Below are 16,535 nucleotides of genomic sequence, written 5' to 3'. Positions count from 1 at the left end.
GCAGCCTATCCTTGTTTCGGAGAGGGGGTGTTAGAAGTAACCATGTGCTGCCGCCATTGTCTCATGTGAGTCAGGTTCAGTTTTAGTTACCAGGTTCCGGTCTTCTAAATTAATCTGCTGCTGTTTCTGCTTTCACCTCTTTTGTCTCTTTATGAATCGGGCTTTGATGAATGAGCATTTTTTTTGTCTTAGTTGGTCTATAATAAATATTTAAAATAAATAATTAAATTTTTTAACATGGTTTATTTGTCTATGACTTGTCGTCATTCCAAATTAGTATGGTGTATTGTTTTTCTATGCAATGCACAAAAAAAGAACTAGTGATGCATGAAATTTTCGGCAACTGAAAAAATAGGATCTTTGGTATCAGCTGTAAACATTGACTGAAACAGTGTAATTTAAAGGGATAGCTCACCCAAAAATGAAAATTCGTTTGCTCACACTCATATCATTCCAAACCTATATGAATTTATTTCTTCTGCTGAGCACAAAAGAAGATACTTTGAAGAATTTGGGTAACCAAACAGTTGACGGTAGCCATTGACTTCCATTGATTTCCAAGTCAATGGCTACCGTCAGCTGTTTGGTGACCAACATTCTTTAAAATATCTTCTTTTGTGCTTAACAGATGAAACAAACTCATACAGGTTTGGAACAACATCAGGGTGAGTAAATGATAGAATTTTTGAATTTTTCAGTTCATACAACTAATGTGCTATATTTTATGCTTAATGATATATTATTATGTGACAAACAGACTGAAATTTCAGTCATTAATCACTGATGGACCACTACTGAGCAAAGGGTCTGAATACTTAGGACCATGTGATATTTCAGTTTTTCTTTTTTAATAAATCTGCAAAAATGTCAACAATTCTGTGTTTTTCTGTCAATATGGGGTGCTGTGTGTACATTAATGAGGAAAAAAATTAACTTAAATGATTTTAGCAAATGGCTGCAATATAACAAAGAGTGAAAAATTTAAGGGGGTCTGAATACTTTCCGTACCTACTGTATATATATATATATTGTTTTTTTGTTTGTGATCACCAGGAACTCATTATATGGAAAAGATCAATGTGAAAATGTTTCATTTTTTTTTTAAATGTCATCAGTCATTTTCTTAAGTGATCCTTTATTTTTTCAGTCTGCGGATGACTCTTTATGTCTCGCCACTCTTGATGAAGTCAGGGACTCTCACAGCACTCCAGGAAGAGGTACACAAATCCAAACCCCAAGTCCATTACTGTTAATCATTATTCTAGACCAGGGGTGCCCAACCCTGCTCCTGGCGATCGACTGTCCTGCAAAGTTTAGCTCCAACTCTAATCAAAAACACGTGCCTTTAATTTTTAAGTGATCCTGAAGACCCTAATTAGTTGCTTCAGGAGTGTTTGATTAGGGTTGGAGCTGAACTTTGCAGGACAGTCGATCACCAGGAGGAGGGTTGGGCACCCCTGGTCTAGACCTTGACTAGCACTTTATTTTATAATCCTGTGCATGTTCTATGTACAACCCTGAACAAAGCCCTACACCTAACCTTATCAGTGCCAAGTAATAAGTAACCTTATATTACGCAGTACTGTCTTGTGTAAGTACACCGTAAGTCAGGGCTCTACGCTAACTTTTCTTTTTAGGAGCACTTGTGTCAAAATTTACATTCTAATCAATAATCCAAAATTTTATCAAACATTTGCCTTCCCATTACGAGGTGATATTTGACTCCTTAAAGTGATTAACAGTGGAATTTTGTTTTTACCTTTGTAATGGCATTTTTCTAACTTTATTAAAAGTTTGTCATCTTTTGTTAAATTCGTAAAAAATTATATTTTAAGCTTTTTAAAAATTTTAATTAAAACGACAGAATAAGAACAAGTAGAATAAGAAACATAAGTTAAAAATCAAATGAAATCAGTATTAACAAAATTAATTTGTAGAGGTGGCACAGAAGAAGACAGAAGTGGCTTGGTGTACTTTCAGACATTTAATGAGGCTCAGAGGTAGCATGAGTGCAATTAAATCCATAAATTCATGATGAGATTAATGTTTTAAATATAGAAATATTAGATTTAAATAACTGAAAAGATACTTTAAAAATTAAACTAAAACTGCCAGCAGGTGGCGGCAAGTCACTGATTTTTATCACTGAATCATTCATTCAATTGATTCATTCGAACGGCTGAATCATTCAGGAATGAATCAAGTGACTGTATTTATGAATGGGTAATCATGAATCACTGACTCACTAGATTCGTTTAAAAACGCAGTTCATAAATCAGATCAAATTCAGATGTTATAGTCAGACAATGCAAGTCACTTAATATTAAATTCTTGTTTATTGAATTGTATTAAATCGGTATCACATTTGCAAACTCCCTTTAAAATCATTAAAAGATGTCACTCATCTTAGTTCATCGCGAGCTCACATTTATAATCAACGAAGCTCTCTACACTACGCAATGAATCTCTTATTTACACCCTGTCTACACTTTGCTTAAGAAAGGATTCGTGAGATATATCTGTGATACATTACTCAATGCTGCAAAAACACATAGAAACCTTTGAATCGGGTCAGTCGCACTGGTGCTCCTAAAAGTTTTTTCATAGTCGCACGCAGTAGTTGCAAATGCGACTGAAATGGTCGCACTGTAGAGCCCTGCCGTAAGTGCACATACTTTCAAATGAAGTACAACCAGACAATAACACATTTTAAAGCCTTCAGCTTCTAAATAAGGCTTAATATTGTCCACAATGCACTAGAAGGCACAGAGGAAGACGGTGAAGATGATGACATGTTTGAAACAGAGTTTCGACAATACAAGCGCACCTACTACATGACCAAGATGGACGTTGAAGTCGTCTCTGAGTGAGTCTCCATTCATTTTAATTTTGGAAAGGATGGAAGCATGTTTCCTCTGTGTGTCTTAAAGTGAACAGTTCTGTGAAGATGAATTTTTCCTATTTCATCTTGCAGTGAGTTTTTGGCCAATCAGGCTAAATGTTACGTGGAGGGGATCCAGTGGATCTTGCATTACTACTACCATGGAGTTCAGTCTTGGAGCTGGTGAGCTGAGAGAGAGAGTGAAAAAATGTAGTGAATTGTGCTTATAAGTAGGGCTGCGTGATTTGGGAGATGTTTTTTTTTTCTGTTTAAAAATAGCAAAATCCAGGTTTGTTGTGCTTGTTTGTTGGTAATAATAATTACATCTAAATAAAATATGAAAATATTAATATTTCTTATTTTGTTTTTAGTCATTTTTATATTTCACTGTAAAATATATATTTTTTAGGAACAATATAATTTTATTTTAAAATCTTAGTCTTAATCTCTAGCTTATGTTATGACCTTAAAGCTTCTTCTTTTGTTGACAAGTGTTTCTCATTACAAGTATGGGAAGGTGATTGGCCCATTTTGCATTCCTAAATGCACATGAATATTAATACGTGCTTTATTACGATTAATCATGCAGTCCTACTTAAAAGTATCAGGAACATGCATTAAGAAATTCAATTGGGTTGGATTTGATGTAATGTTGGTTTCAAAGGACTTTTCTTTCCTCTCAAATCACTACAGGTATTATCCGTACCACTATGCCCCCTTCCTTTCTGATGTGAGAAACCTCTCTAGTCTCACGTTGGCATTTGATCTGGGCAAACCCTTCATGCCGTTCCAGCAGCTCTTGGGTGTCCTGCCTTCAGCCAGCAAAGACCTTCTTCCACAGTGTTACCAGGTGACACACTCGCTTCATGTTCCCGTCATGTCAATGTTCCTTAGAAACTCTCCCTCATTTATTGACTCTCTGTCCTTCACAGCATCTTATGACGTCACCGGGCTCACCCATCGTTGAGTATTACCCACAAGACTTCAAAACTGACCTGAATGGCAAGCAGCAGGAGTGGGAAGCCGTGGTGCTCATCCCGTTTATCGACGAGGTGCTTTAAACATCTGCATTCACTGTGTTTTTCACCATAACAACTGTGATGGAAGTGCAGTTTCATGATATGATATGGGTTTGCATTCAGAAATGCTTGTTAGCTGCTATGGAGCCCTACACTCTTAAACTGACTCCACCAGAGAAGGCCAGGAACAGACATACCGAGTGTGCCGTCTACTGCTTTGATAAAGAGCTGGACAATGTCTACAACTCCCCCCTCCCCCAGCTCTTCCCCAACATCGTCCACTGCCACGTCAGGTATGTCCTACATGCCACAGTATATTTCACCCACTCACATGTTAACATGGTATCAAACCTGATGATGATGATGATAAATCATGTGCTCAGTTTAATATAGAACACTTTTCACTTTACACTTACAGATAAATGTAATTATTATTATTTCTGCTTATTCTTTGTTTTTATTGTTGTTAAAAATATCGTACCTTCATTTTAATATGGTGTCACATTTCTGTGTTTACCTTTACACTTGGCACTTTATAATTATCAGATAAATTCTAATTAATATTACTAATTATTTTTTATTTAATATTATTAATAAGAATATCTTACTAAAATGAAGGCAAGATATTATTATGGTGTTACAATTTTGTGTTTACCTTTACACTTGGCACTTAGGAATTCTAATTAATATTACTAATTCCTTATTATTTTTATTATTATTACTATTATTATTATTAATAATAATAATAATAATAACAATATCTTAATAATTTCTTGCCTTCATTTTGATATAGCATCACAGTTTTGTATTTATATTTATACTTTTTCACTTTATAATTAACAAACTCTTAATTATTACTTATTTATAATTTTGTTGATATTTATAATGAATAATGTTTTTAGTTTAATATGTTGTCACTTTTGTATTAACATGTATACTTTACCATTCACATCAGTACGCTCTGAACAGTGTCAGCGCTTGATGTATTTGTTGTCTTTGGGAAATAACATCCACCGTGTTTGTTTTTAGGCAAACACCGGTTCCGATGGATGCCTGGCGTGTATCACTGGATCATGTAGTGCACAAGGCTGACAGAGGGGCTCTTTATTTCTGTGGCTTCCCCACCTTACAGCACATCCGTCATAAAGTAAGCAAGCCTCAACCTGCCTGTCTGCAGATTATCGCTTATTATCCCATTAATGGGGATCAGTATCAGATCATACAGGGTTAATGCCGATTTTCCTTCTGTATTTATCACACAGTTTTATAAGAAGAAAACTGGAGTGATGGTGTTTCAACAAAGCAGCAGAGGGGAGAACATGTTACTGGAGATTTTAGCCAGCCAGGAGCTGGAACAGGTGAGCAGTTCGTCCCCTCACACTAAAGGCGCTTTACTTGTAGACTTGATTGTGTGTTACATCTTAATGACTTTTTAGGACTACCTCAGACAATAAACTACATTTTGCAGGGTTTCTACGGGTCTTTAAAAGGCCTAAATCACTCACTTTATGCTTAAAACAAAAACAAACGTGTCAGTGGGGTATGAAAACTTATTTTCCCTTTGGTTTAAGTAGACTATATCTTGATTTGAAGAATATTTAGACATTTGCACTGGAAAGCCTTTGTGGCTTTTTTTTTTTTTTTTTTTTTTTTTTTTTTTTTGGGCAGTGTGATCAGAAGGTAAAGTAAAAGTTATTTTCTATATTCTATTGTTTGGGAGCGGGGACTATATTGACAGATTGTGTTCCCTTCAATTTATTCCTTTTTTTTTTAAACTTGGTCTTAAAAGGTTCTTTATAAAACCTGCTGAAACCTTATTTTCAATGTATGATGTTTTATGGTAATGTGGTAATACGTGTGTCTCTGCATTGCAGATGGAAGATGTCGCAGCGCTGGTTCTTGGAAAGTCTTTGTTTGTGAACTGGCCCCATTTGATGGAAGCTCGAGTTGTAGCTGTTTCAAATGGAGAAATAAAGTTAGTTTGTTTGTTTTATTGATATTTCTAAATTATTTGCTGCCATATGGAGTTATGTAGCTCACTCAAACTCTCTCTTTTAGTCTGTTAATTGTGTCTCACTTCTTACTCTGCAGGTTTTCTTTAGAAGAACCATCACAGGTGTTGTATCTGGGTGACACACCACCGCCTACTAAAGTCACCCATCTGACTGATAAAGAGCAGAAGGAGTGGGTCAAAGAAGTGCAAGGCCTCTCAGAGCAGTATGCTGCCCTTTTTATTCACATTATTTGTCATTTGTAATAATTGTATCAAGAAGACAAAACTGATTCAGTCTCTGATTGTCTGATGTGTTGGACCCAAAAAAGCACTCGTCAAATCGTAAGCTGCAATGTGATTATCTGAGTCTGATACGTGACTTGCATGAGTGAGGTTTTTCAGTGTGGCAGAGGTTTTTGTTTCATTGTGATGTAATGAATGGTCGCTGTGGTCAATTGCACAGTCTCTTCCTGTCAAAGTGGGTGCTTTTTGTTTGGAATAAGCTGCAAATTTGACCATACTTTATGCCTATAGGTTCTAGTATCTGTACGATATAAACTCATTTTTCATCAATCCTTAATCTTAGCTATGCATGTTCAGAGAATAGAAAGCTTTGCATATTTTTAAATTCTGCCAAGTTGAGTATGTATGATAGTTTGTGTGTCCGTATGTAAAATATTACTTTATCTGCATTTCAGCTTCAGCAAGCGCAAAGGCATTGTGATCAATGAGACCGATGTTGTGGTATACGCCCAGCTGCTGACAGGCAGGAAGTATGTCATTGTTCAGAGCGGAAAGGTCCATTTGGAAAAGCAGTTTGCCAAACAGGTCCTGCCCTTTCCATACCAGACTATTGTGAAGGTAAGTAATCACACCAGCCCAAATGTAAACAGGAATTCTAACCAAGATCCTGTTTCTTGGGAAAAATTTGAAGTTGTTCAGATGATTTAAGCATCATGTTGTTGTTTTTTTCACTTCAGGATATCAAAGCTTTTGATTCATCGTTGGCACGCTTCAAGACACTGGAGGAGCTGTTTCCCCCAGGAACCGTTGTCTTTATGGTTGGAAACCCATATTACAGTGCAATGGGAGATGTACGTACTGGTTTTTGTGCTCTCCAGACCAGCTCCAATAGTTAAATGCCAGTTATGAAGGATTTTTTTCTGTTTTCTTAGGTGCAAGATTCTAGTGATGTCATCAATGAGGGGCGGGTCAGAGTGGTCTTCTCTGTACCGTGTGAACCCCAGCTTGATGCCTTAATGCAGAACCAGCATGTAAGTCTTGAGTCTGTCAAGAAGCCTGTGCCCAGTATACATTGCACTATACAATGTTTGACTGGTTTGTTTTTTCTTCAGTTTTCTTGTTTTCACTGTTTTCAGATTTTACCAATAGTCTTTTGTTTTTGTTCAGAAATACTCTGTGAAGTACAGTCCCGGGTACGTGCTTGCCTCCCGCCTTGGTATCATCAGCTACCTCGTCTCACGGTTCTCCGGTAGCATCTTCATTGGAAGAGGATCCAAGAAAAAGTCAGTGGAATTCAAGTTTTGAATAAAACAATGCATGCTTTGTTTAGTTTATATATGATTTATTTCATACTATCAGTGTACTCCCTATACAGTGCCTTGCAAAAGTATTTGTAAAAGTTTTCGTTTTTTATTTTTTATATTGGGTTTACTGTCATTATTTTTATTTAAACGCATTGTATTTTTTTTATTCTGCAACAATGTTATGTATGGTCATCTAGGATTAGTTATCCATCTAAAATCATGATAAATTTCACAGGGATGCACAATATACCAGGATCAGAACAGTTATTGTCTGATATTAGAATTGTTTTTTTTTTGTCTTCTTCTTTTTTTATATACTGGTATCGGTCAATTTTGGATATTTCATTGTACAGCTCACGTCCCCTAGTTTTACATTTAGATTACTTTTGCCATCATCTTACCCCCACTTAAAGTTAATCTTTAAAAACACTAAGAATTTAATAAAGCTGTTAAATTCTTACTGTACATTATAATGTTTGATGCCTAAATTCACTTGCAGCGTTTAAAATGATTTTAGTTTTTAATGTTTGATTTTTAATTCATTCAGACAATATAGTATTGCATTTTATTATCAATAATTTGTCATTATCGGTCATAACATTAAAAATAATTATCAGTATAGGCCATACTTTTAATATTGGTTTATCCACAGAATTTGGGTTTGATTGTTTAACAGTATACATTTTTTCATTAATGAACAATATTAATTTTTTTTGATTGACTTTTAAATTAATCTTGCTCTGTTCAGTCCTCATGGAGAGCAGAAAGCCAATGTGGGCCTTAATCTCAAGTTCAACAAGAAGAATGAGGAAGTTCCTGGCTACACCAAGAGAACGGAGAAAGAGTGGCTCTACTCGGCTGCTGTAGAGGAACTCTTAGCTGAATACTTAGAGAGGTGTGTATTTGTGTTGGCGTTTGTGTGCGTGCTTGCGGTTGTACCTGTGGTTGTGCAGATATTTGAAAAACAATTTTGTCCTTGTCTCTCAGATTTTCAGAGCTGTTTGACTTTGTAGCACGGAACAGTCACGATGACGTCTTTTATGAAGATGACATCTGGCCAGGAGAAGATGAGAATGGGTGTGTTTTGAATCCGTTTTAGACAAGCATTAGTACGTAGAATGCATATCCTTTTGTAATATTACTTTATTATCAGAAGGCAATATATTTTCAGCGTGCCAGACTTTATAATAGTGACCGTTTATCATTGCGATGCTTTAAATAGTGCTGAAAGGGTCCAGGAGATCCAGGGCTGGCTGAAAAACCATCCAGTCAGTTCCTGCTCCCGAGCTTCATGTGATCTGCAGATCCTGGACACTGGCATTGTGGAAAAGATTGAAGAAGAGCTGGAGAAAACGAAGGTGATGATCACATCCAAACCTCAACAATCCCAGTAGTTGTTCCTTATTTAGACATTTTCCCTGGAAAACCTTTTTTGTTTTTTTTTTTTTTTTTTTTTTTTTTTTTTTTTGGGCAGTGTGATCAGAAGGTAAAGTAAAAGTTATTTTCTATATTCTATTGTTTGGGAGCGGGGACTATATTGACAGATTGTGTTCCCTTCAATTTATTCCTTTTTTTTTTAAACTTGGTCTTAAAAGGTTCTTTATTTTTGTTTTTTTTTTTTTTTTTTTTTTTTTTTTTTTTTTGGGCAGTGTGATCAGAAGGTAAAGTAAAAGTTATTTTCTATATTCTATTGTTTGGGAGCGGGGACTATATTGACAGATTGTGTTCCCTTCAATTTATTCCTTTTTTTTTTAAACTTGGTCTTAAAAGGTTCTTTATAAAACCTGCTGAAACCTTATTTTCAATGTATGATGTTTTATGGTAATGTGGTAATACGTGTGTCTCTGCATTGCAGATGGAAGATGTCGCAGCGCTGGTTCTTGGAAAGTCTTTGTTTGTGAACTGGCCCCATTTGATGGAAGCTCGAGTTGTAGCTGTTTCAAATGGAGAAATAAAGTTAGTTTGTTTGTTTTATTGATATTTCTAAATTATTTGCTGCCATATGGAGTTATGTAGCTCACTCAAACTCTCTCTTTTAGTCTGTTAATTGTGTCTCACTTCTTACTCTGCAGGTTTTCTTTAGAAGAACCATCACAGGTGTTGTATCTGGGTGACACACCACCGCCTACTAAAGTCACCCATCTGACTGATAAAGAGCAGAAGGAGTGGGTCAAAGAAGTGCAAGGCCTCTCAGAGCAGTATGCTGCCCTTTTTATTCACATTATTTGTCATTTGTAATAATTGTATCAAGAAGACAAAACTGATTCAGTCTCTGATTGTCTGATGTGTTGGACCCAAAAAAGCACTCGTCAAATCGTAAGCTGCAATGTGATTATCTGAGTCTGATACGTGACTTGCATGAGTGAGGTTTTTCAGTGTGGCAGAGGTTTTTGTTTCATTGTGATGTAATGAATGGTCGCTGTGGTCAATTGCACAGTCTCTTCCTGTCAAAGTGGGTGCTTTTTGTTTGGAATAAGCTGCAAATTTGACCATACTTTATGCCTATAGGTTCTAGTATCTGTACGATATAAACTCATTTTTCATCAATCCTTAATCTTAGCTATGCATGTTCAGAGAATAGAAAGCTTTGCATATTTTTAAATTCTGCCAAGTTGAGTATGTATGATAGTTTGTGTGTCCGTATGTAAAATATTACTTTATCTGCATTTCAGCTTCAGCAAGCGCAAAGGCATTGTGATCAATGAGACCGATGTTGTGGTATACGCCCAGCTGCTGACAGGCAGGAAGTATGTCATTGTTCAGAGCGGAAAGGTCCATTTGGAAAAGCAGTTTGCCAAACAGGTCCTGCCCTTTCCATACCAGACTATTGTGAAGGTAAGTAATCACACCAGCCCAAATGTAAACAGGAATTCTAACCAAGATCCTGTTTCTTGGGAAAAATTTGAAGTTGTTCAGATGATTTAAGCATCATGTTGTTGTTTTTTTCACTTCAGGATATCAAAGCTTTTGATTCATCGTTGGCACGCTTCAAGACACTGGAGGAGCTGTTTCCCCCAGGAACCGTTGTCTTTATGGTTGGAAACCCATATTACAGTGCAATGGGAGATGTACGTACTGGTTTTTGTGCTCTCCAGACCAGCTCCAATAGTTAAATGCCAGTTATGAAGGATTTTTTTCTGTTTTCTTAGGTGCAAGATTCTAGTGATGTCATCAATGAGGGGCGGGTCAGAGTGGTCTTCTCTGTACCGTGTGAACCCCAGCTTGATGCCTTAATGCAGAACCAGCATGTAAGTCTTGAGTCTGTCAAGAAGCCTGTGCCCAGTATACATTGCACTATACAATGTTTGACTGGTTTGTTTTTTCTTCAGTTTTCTTGTTTTCACTGTTTTCAGATTTTACCAATAGTCTTTTGTTTTTGTTCAGAAATACTCTGTGAAGTACAGTCCCGGGTACGTGCTTGCCTCCCGCCTTGGTATCATCAGCTACCTCGTCTCACGGTTCTCCGGTAGCATCTTCATTGGAAGAGGATCCAAGAAAAAGTCAGTGGAATTCAAGTTTTGAATAAAACAATGCATGCTTTGTTTAGTTTATATATGATTTATTTCATACTATCAGTGTACTCCCTATACAGTGCCTTGCAAAAGTATTTGTAAAAGTTTTCGTTTTTTATTTTTTATATTGGGTTTACTGTCATTATTTTTATTTAAACGCATTGTATTTTTTTTATTCTGCAACAATGTTATGTATGGTCATCTAGGATTAGTTATCCATCTAAAATCATGATAAATTTCACAGGGATGCACAATATACCAGGATCAGAACAGTTATTGTCTGATATTAGAATTGTTTTTTTTTTGTCTTCTTCTTTTTTTATATACTGGTATCGGTCAATTTTGGATATTTCATTGTACAGCTCACGTCCCCTAGTTTTACATTTAGATTACTTTTGCCATCATCTTACCCCCACTTAAAGTTAATCTTTAAAAACACTAAGAATTTAATAAAGCTGTTAAATTCTTACTGTACATTATAATGTTTGATGCCTAAATTCACTTGCAGCGTTTAAAATTATTTTAGTTTTTAATGTTTGATTTTTAATTCATTCAGACAATATAGTATTGCATTTTATTATCAATAATTTGTCATTATCGGTCATAACATTAAAAATAATTATCAGTATAGGCCATACTTTTAATATTGGTTTATCCACAGAATTTGGGTTTGATTGTTTAACAGTATACATTTTTTCATTAATGAACAATATTAATTTTTTTTGATTGACTTTTAAATTAATCTTGCTCTGTTCAGTCCTCATGGAGAGCAGAAAGCCAATGTGGGCCTTAATCTCAAGTTCAACAAGAAGAATGAGGAAGTTCCTGGCTACACCAAGAGAACGGAGAAAGAGTGGCTCTACTCGGCTGCTGTAGAGGAACTCTTAGCTGAATACTTGGAGAGGTGTGTATTTGTGTTGGCGTTTGTGTGCGTGCTTGCGGTTGTACCTGTGGTTGTGCAGATATTTGAAAAACAATTTTGTCCTTGTCTCTCAGATTTTCAGAGCTGTTTGACTTTGTAGCACGGAACAGTCACGATGACGTCTTTTATGAAGATGACATCTGGCCAGGAGAAGATGAGAATGGGTGTGTTTTGAATCCGTTTTAGACAAGCATTAGTACGTAGAATGCATATCCTTTTGTAATATTACTTTATTATCAGAAGGCAATATATTTTCAGCGTGCCAGACTTTATAATAGTGACCGTTTATCATTGCGATGCTTTAAATAGTGCTGAAAGGGTCCAGGAGATCCAGGGCTGGCTGAAAAACCATCCAGTCAGTTCCTGCTCCCGAGCTTCATGTGATCTGCAGATCCTGGACACTGGCATTGTGGAAAAGATTGAAGAAGAGCTGGAGAAAACGAAGGTGATGATCACATCCAAACCTCAACAATCCCAGTAGTTGTTCCTGTCTTTCTGTTGATGATGTGTTGATCTCTCTGGGTCACAGGCAAAGAAGATGAACACGAAAGTACGGGTCACTGTGAAGCCCCACTTGCTTTTTAGGGTATGTGTTTGTCAGTGTTTATATAGTATATTATATGTGTTTGTGTTATTTATATGCATATAGACAGAGAGAGAGAACATTTGCAATATGTGTCTGTGTCTACAGCCTTTGGAGCAGCAGCACGGTGTTGTTCCAGATCCTGACGCAGAGTATCATCTGTTTGACCGTGTGGTCAATGTGCGAGAAAGCTTCTCTGTTCCACTCGGCCTTCGAGGAACCATCATTGGTATCAAAGGAGGTAAAAGTGTAAACCCAACGCTAGGGATGTAACGATTACCGATTTGACGATAAATCATGATAAAATTCCCCACGGTTAGTACCGTATTGGCCCGAATATAAGACGACCCTGATTATAAGACGACCCACCTTTTTCCAGATGCACCTTTTGGAAAAAGGCTTCTTAAAAACCAAATCTTGTTTTTTTTTTCTCAGTAAAACACATTTTGTCTTCAATTATTTTCATATTGCATATTTTTCCTATTTTAATTTTTGTTTTGAAAGTATGGTAAAAACTGGTAAACTGTACCAACAATCAAATTTTTTTTTTTTTAATACACTTTTTGATATACCATTAAAAAAACAAAACCGGTAGCCCATCTGAATTAGGACATTTAGGCTATCCATCTAATAGTAGCCTACCAAAATCTTATTAACAGTAGAAGTTAAATCTTACTGCAGTCTTCAAATCTGGGTATTGTGTTACGCTTTAAAATCACAAAGGGAGTTTGGTCGCGATCTTTACAACACGCATTTACGTATTTCATGGCACACTCATTTTATGCGCATTTGGCGCCACCTGTTGTTGTGGGTGTATTTTTGACATGTCAAAGTCTAGAGCCTGAATATAAGACGACCGCGTTTTTTCAGATGTATTTCCAAGAATAAACATCGTCTTATATTCGGGTCAATACGGTATTACCGTTTCGTATTTTAATTATCATTATAACCGTATTCGATTACCGTGATTTGAACAACTGATGATAAATAAATACTGTAGCATAAAGCACAGTTTTAATTAACAATCTCATGTGCGCACAGCATGCAGAATAGTTTTGTTTTGTGTGAAAAGACTGCAGAAAAGCTAGGAGGTTTTAAAAGAGTGCTAAGGGCATAGGCGCCGATCCCTGAGCACCCACGGAAAAACACGAGATAGTCTCCGTTCATTTTAACCAATAAGAAATGGATTGCAGCTTTTACGGCTTTATTCTCGTTTTCATAGTTCATTTGAAGCTGTTTTTGGGTTATTTTAATGGCAAATGTCAAGAGTGCATTATTTTAATACGAGAGGGTGCCAGCACGAATTTCTCGGCTTGTAGCGGGCTTGCTCTCCCATATATATATATAGTGATCATGGCTCTGCGTTGATCAGATATTGCGTATAGATATTACCTCAAACTTTGTCCTGTTTACACGCGAATAAGTGCTTATTATAAACAGGTATTTATTTAATCACTTCATAGAAAGAATGTGTGTATTATTTGGTAACTAATATATTTGCAGTCCGTGTGTTTCACTTCACAATTGGGCGGCCACCGGCAGAAACATAAATCGGGAATTATACAAATGAATACATGAATTAATTAATTACATGAAGTATCAATTACATGAATTGAATGAATCAATTATTATTTTGACTTAACCCTTTTTTTTAGTTAAAGACTGAAATGTGAGGTTTACCTTTTTATGAAACTTTTTCAAAGCTTTATTTGAACATTTACATTAGATAGTTGAACATGCTATTAGTTAAACGGTGGTAATGTTATTGTTTTAATGATTATGCAAACAAAAATCATTTTATTTGTTTGTTGATTTTAAATATAAAACTTGAAGTGATTTATGTACTTTTTGAACATTTCCAGCACATTTTAACAATACGGTGATAATACGGATAACCGTGATCATTTTGGTCACTATAATCGTGATGAGAAATGTTCATAACGTTACATCCCTACCCAACACAAACTTTCTTGCATCCTTCTGCATCTCGTTTTGTCCTTCATTCTTTGTCTTTCCTGTTCCATCAGCTGAACGTGAGGCTGAGGTTCTGTATGAAGTGCTGTTTGATGAGGAGTTTGCTGGAGGACTCACTGTCAGGTGCAGAAGTTCTTTCTCTCAATGGATGATGCAAAGTTTAGAAATAATATTTGTATTCAGCATGGACACGTTAAATTGTTAGAAAAGTAACAGTAAAGACATTTATGATGTTATATATATATATATATATGTTATGTTAAAAAATGTATCACGGTTGCCATAACATTTTTAAGCAGCACAACTGTTTTCAACATTTATAATAATAATAATAGTTTCTTCAGCACCAAATCAGTATATTAGAATAATTTCTGAAGGATCATGTGACATCAAGACTGGAGTAATGACTGCTGAAAATTCAGCTTTATCATCACAGAAATATATTACATTTAAATATATATATATATATATATTTAAACAGTTTAACTTTTAAATTTTTATAATATTGCACAGCATTGCGGTTTTTACTATGTTTTGTTCAAAACCATTAAAAAGTCTTACCAACACCAAACTTTTAAACTGTAGTGTATGTGAGTTTCAGACAGTGTTCTAAATGCATCTGTTCTGTGTGCAGGTGCTCTCCTGGGCGTGGCTATCGACTGCCCCCCAGTGCCTTAATCAACCTGAGCCACGGCAGCAGAAAGGAGCATGGCGCTCACAAACTCACTGCCATCGTCAAACCCCAGCCCTCATCCTCATCCCATTTCACACACAAGAGCCAGCTGGGAGGCCTGAACCACTCGCCATGCTCACCGTTTATACCTACGCAGGTAATGGACACGCATTCATCCCTCATAACCAGGCCCCCAACGACTCTACTGATACCCCACTAGCAAATAGGTCATAAAATATCCTACTTTACACTCCTTGTGCTAGAGTCCAATATCTCTGAAGCAGTGATTATGGACTTTAGAACAGGACTGTGATGACTTAACTCGTCTAGGACTCTGTACTTTTCAGTGGATTCATATGAATAGATTTTTAATGACGTAAGGCTAGATTTACTTTAGATTGATGTCACATTTTGGTGTCCGCAACAAATAAATTTTACAAAAATGATTTTATATTCATAGAAAGCATATTAAATGCAAGTAAAGTGTCTACTTTTAATATTTCAAATAACTTTTCATTTTAGACATTGTTTTATATATACAGTGGGTACGGAAAGTATTCAGACCCCCTTAAATTTTTCACTCTTTGTTATATTGCAGCCATTTGCGAAAATCATTTAAGTTCATTTTTTTTCCTCATTAATGTACACACAGCACCCCATATTGACAGAAAAACACAGAATTGTTGACATTTTTGCAGATTTATTAAAAAAGAAAAACTGAAATATCACATGGTCCTAAGTATTCAGACCCTTTGCTGTGACACTCATATATTTAACTCAGGTGCTGTCCATTTCTTCTGATCATCCTTGAGATGGTTCTACACCTTCATTTGAGTCCAGCTGTGTTTGATTATACTGATTGGACTTGATTAGGAAAGCCACACACCTGTCTATATAAGACCTTACAGCTCACAGTGCATGTCAGAGCAAATGAGAATCATGAGGTCAAAGGAACCTTCAGAGTTCAGGAATGCCCCAGAAACCACCGGCTCACTGGCAAAATAAGGTGAGTACTCCCTCTTACTCTGTGTGCTCGTGATCAGTGTTATTGTCATTAACTAAATAAAAAATAAAAACGTTTTTGTCATCAAAAATAAAATAGACGTAGAAAGAAATGTAGGTTATTTTATTTCAGTTAGGTGCAAAAGGAAAATTTGTGTTTAAAGTTTAAGTACTAAATTGAGTAAAATTGAAAACAAAACAAGACTAACGGAAGACTAAACAACAAAATTACTAAAACTTAACTCAAATGAAAATGTAAAAATATAAACTAATTCAAAATATTAATAAATACTAAAAGAGTACAGTAATGATGCTAAAATATCACTGGTTGTTATATGTAGTATATGTGACCCTGGACCACAAAACCAGTCATAAGGGTAAATTTTTCGAAATTGAGATTTATACATATTCTGAAAGCTGAATAAATAA

At 35.9% G+C, this 16,535-nt stretch overlaps 1 protein-coding gene across 1 annotated transcript in view; it reads left to right on the top strand.

Moving 5' to 3' along the window:
* xrn1 (5'-3' exoribonuclease 1) overlaps nucleotides 1–16,535 on the top strand; it is a 30,383-nt gene that overhangs the window by 4,795 nt on the left and 9,053 nt on the right. Inside the window, exons 11-33 of the mRNA XM_016235409.1 lie at nucleotides 1,148–1,217; nucleotides 2,761–2,866; nucleotides 2,975–3,064; nucleotides 3,575–3,731; nucleotides 3,814–3,933; nucleotides 4,024–4,193; nucleotides 4,930–5,047; nucleotides 5,163–5,258; nucleotides 5,775–5,875; nucleotides 5,992–6,117; nucleotides 6,592–6,754; nucleotides 6,874–6,987; nucleotides 7,069–7,167; nucleotides 7,304–7,419; nucleotides 8,189–8,335; nucleotides 8,428–8,517; nucleotides 8,663–8,798; nucleotides 12,404–12,460; nucleotides 12,566–12,698; nucleotides 14,485–14,554; nucleotides 15,066–15,323; nucleotides 15,386–15,387; nucleotides 16,049–16,110. Of these exons, the coding sequence (XP_016090895.1) occupies nucleotides 1,148–1,217; nucleotides 2,761–2,866; nucleotides 2,975–3,064; nucleotides 3,575–3,731; nucleotides 3,814–3,933; nucleotides 4,024–4,193; nucleotides 4,930–5,047; nucleotides 5,163–5,258; nucleotides 5,775–5,875; nucleotides 5,992–6,117; nucleotides 6,592–6,754; nucleotides 6,874–6,987; nucleotides 7,069–7,167; nucleotides 7,304–7,419; nucleotides 8,189–8,335; nucleotides 8,428–8,517; nucleotides 8,663–8,798; nucleotides 12,404–12,460; nucleotides 12,566–12,698; nucleotides 14,485–14,554; nucleotides 15,066–15,323; nucleotides 15,386–15,387; nucleotides 16,049–16,110 (2,601 nt within the window). The remainder of the gene's footprint in view (nucleotides 1–1,147; nucleotides 1,218–2,760; nucleotides 2,867–2,974; nucleotides 3,065–3,574; nucleotides 3,732–3,813; nucleotides 3,934–4,023; nucleotides 4,194–4,929; nucleotides 5,048–5,162; nucleotides 5,259–5,774; nucleotides 5,876–5,991; nucleotides 6,118–6,591; nucleotides 6,755–6,873; nucleotides 6,988–7,068; nucleotides 7,168–7,303; nucleotides 7,420–8,188; nucleotides 8,336–8,427; nucleotides 8,518–8,662; nucleotides 8,799–12,403; nucleotides 12,461–12,565; nucleotides 12,699–14,484; nucleotides 14,555–15,065; nucleotides 15,324–15,385; nucleotides 15,388–16,048; nucleotides 16,111–16,535) is intronic.

This window comes from Sinocyclocheilus grahami, unplaced genomic scaffold (assembly GCF_001515645.1).
Source record: "Sinocyclocheilus grahami isolate Dianchi unplaced genomic scaffold, SAMN03320097.WGS_v1.1 scaffold467.1, whole genome shotgun sequence".
In the NCBI taxonomy this organism is placed as follows: domain Eukaryota; kingdom Metazoa; phylum Chordata; class Actinopteri; order Cypriniformes; family Cyprinidae; genus Sinocyclocheilus; species Sinocyclocheilus grahami.
The sequence above is the reverse complement of the archived record's forward strand: the minus strand, read 5'-3'. Positions and strand labels throughout refer to the sequence as shown.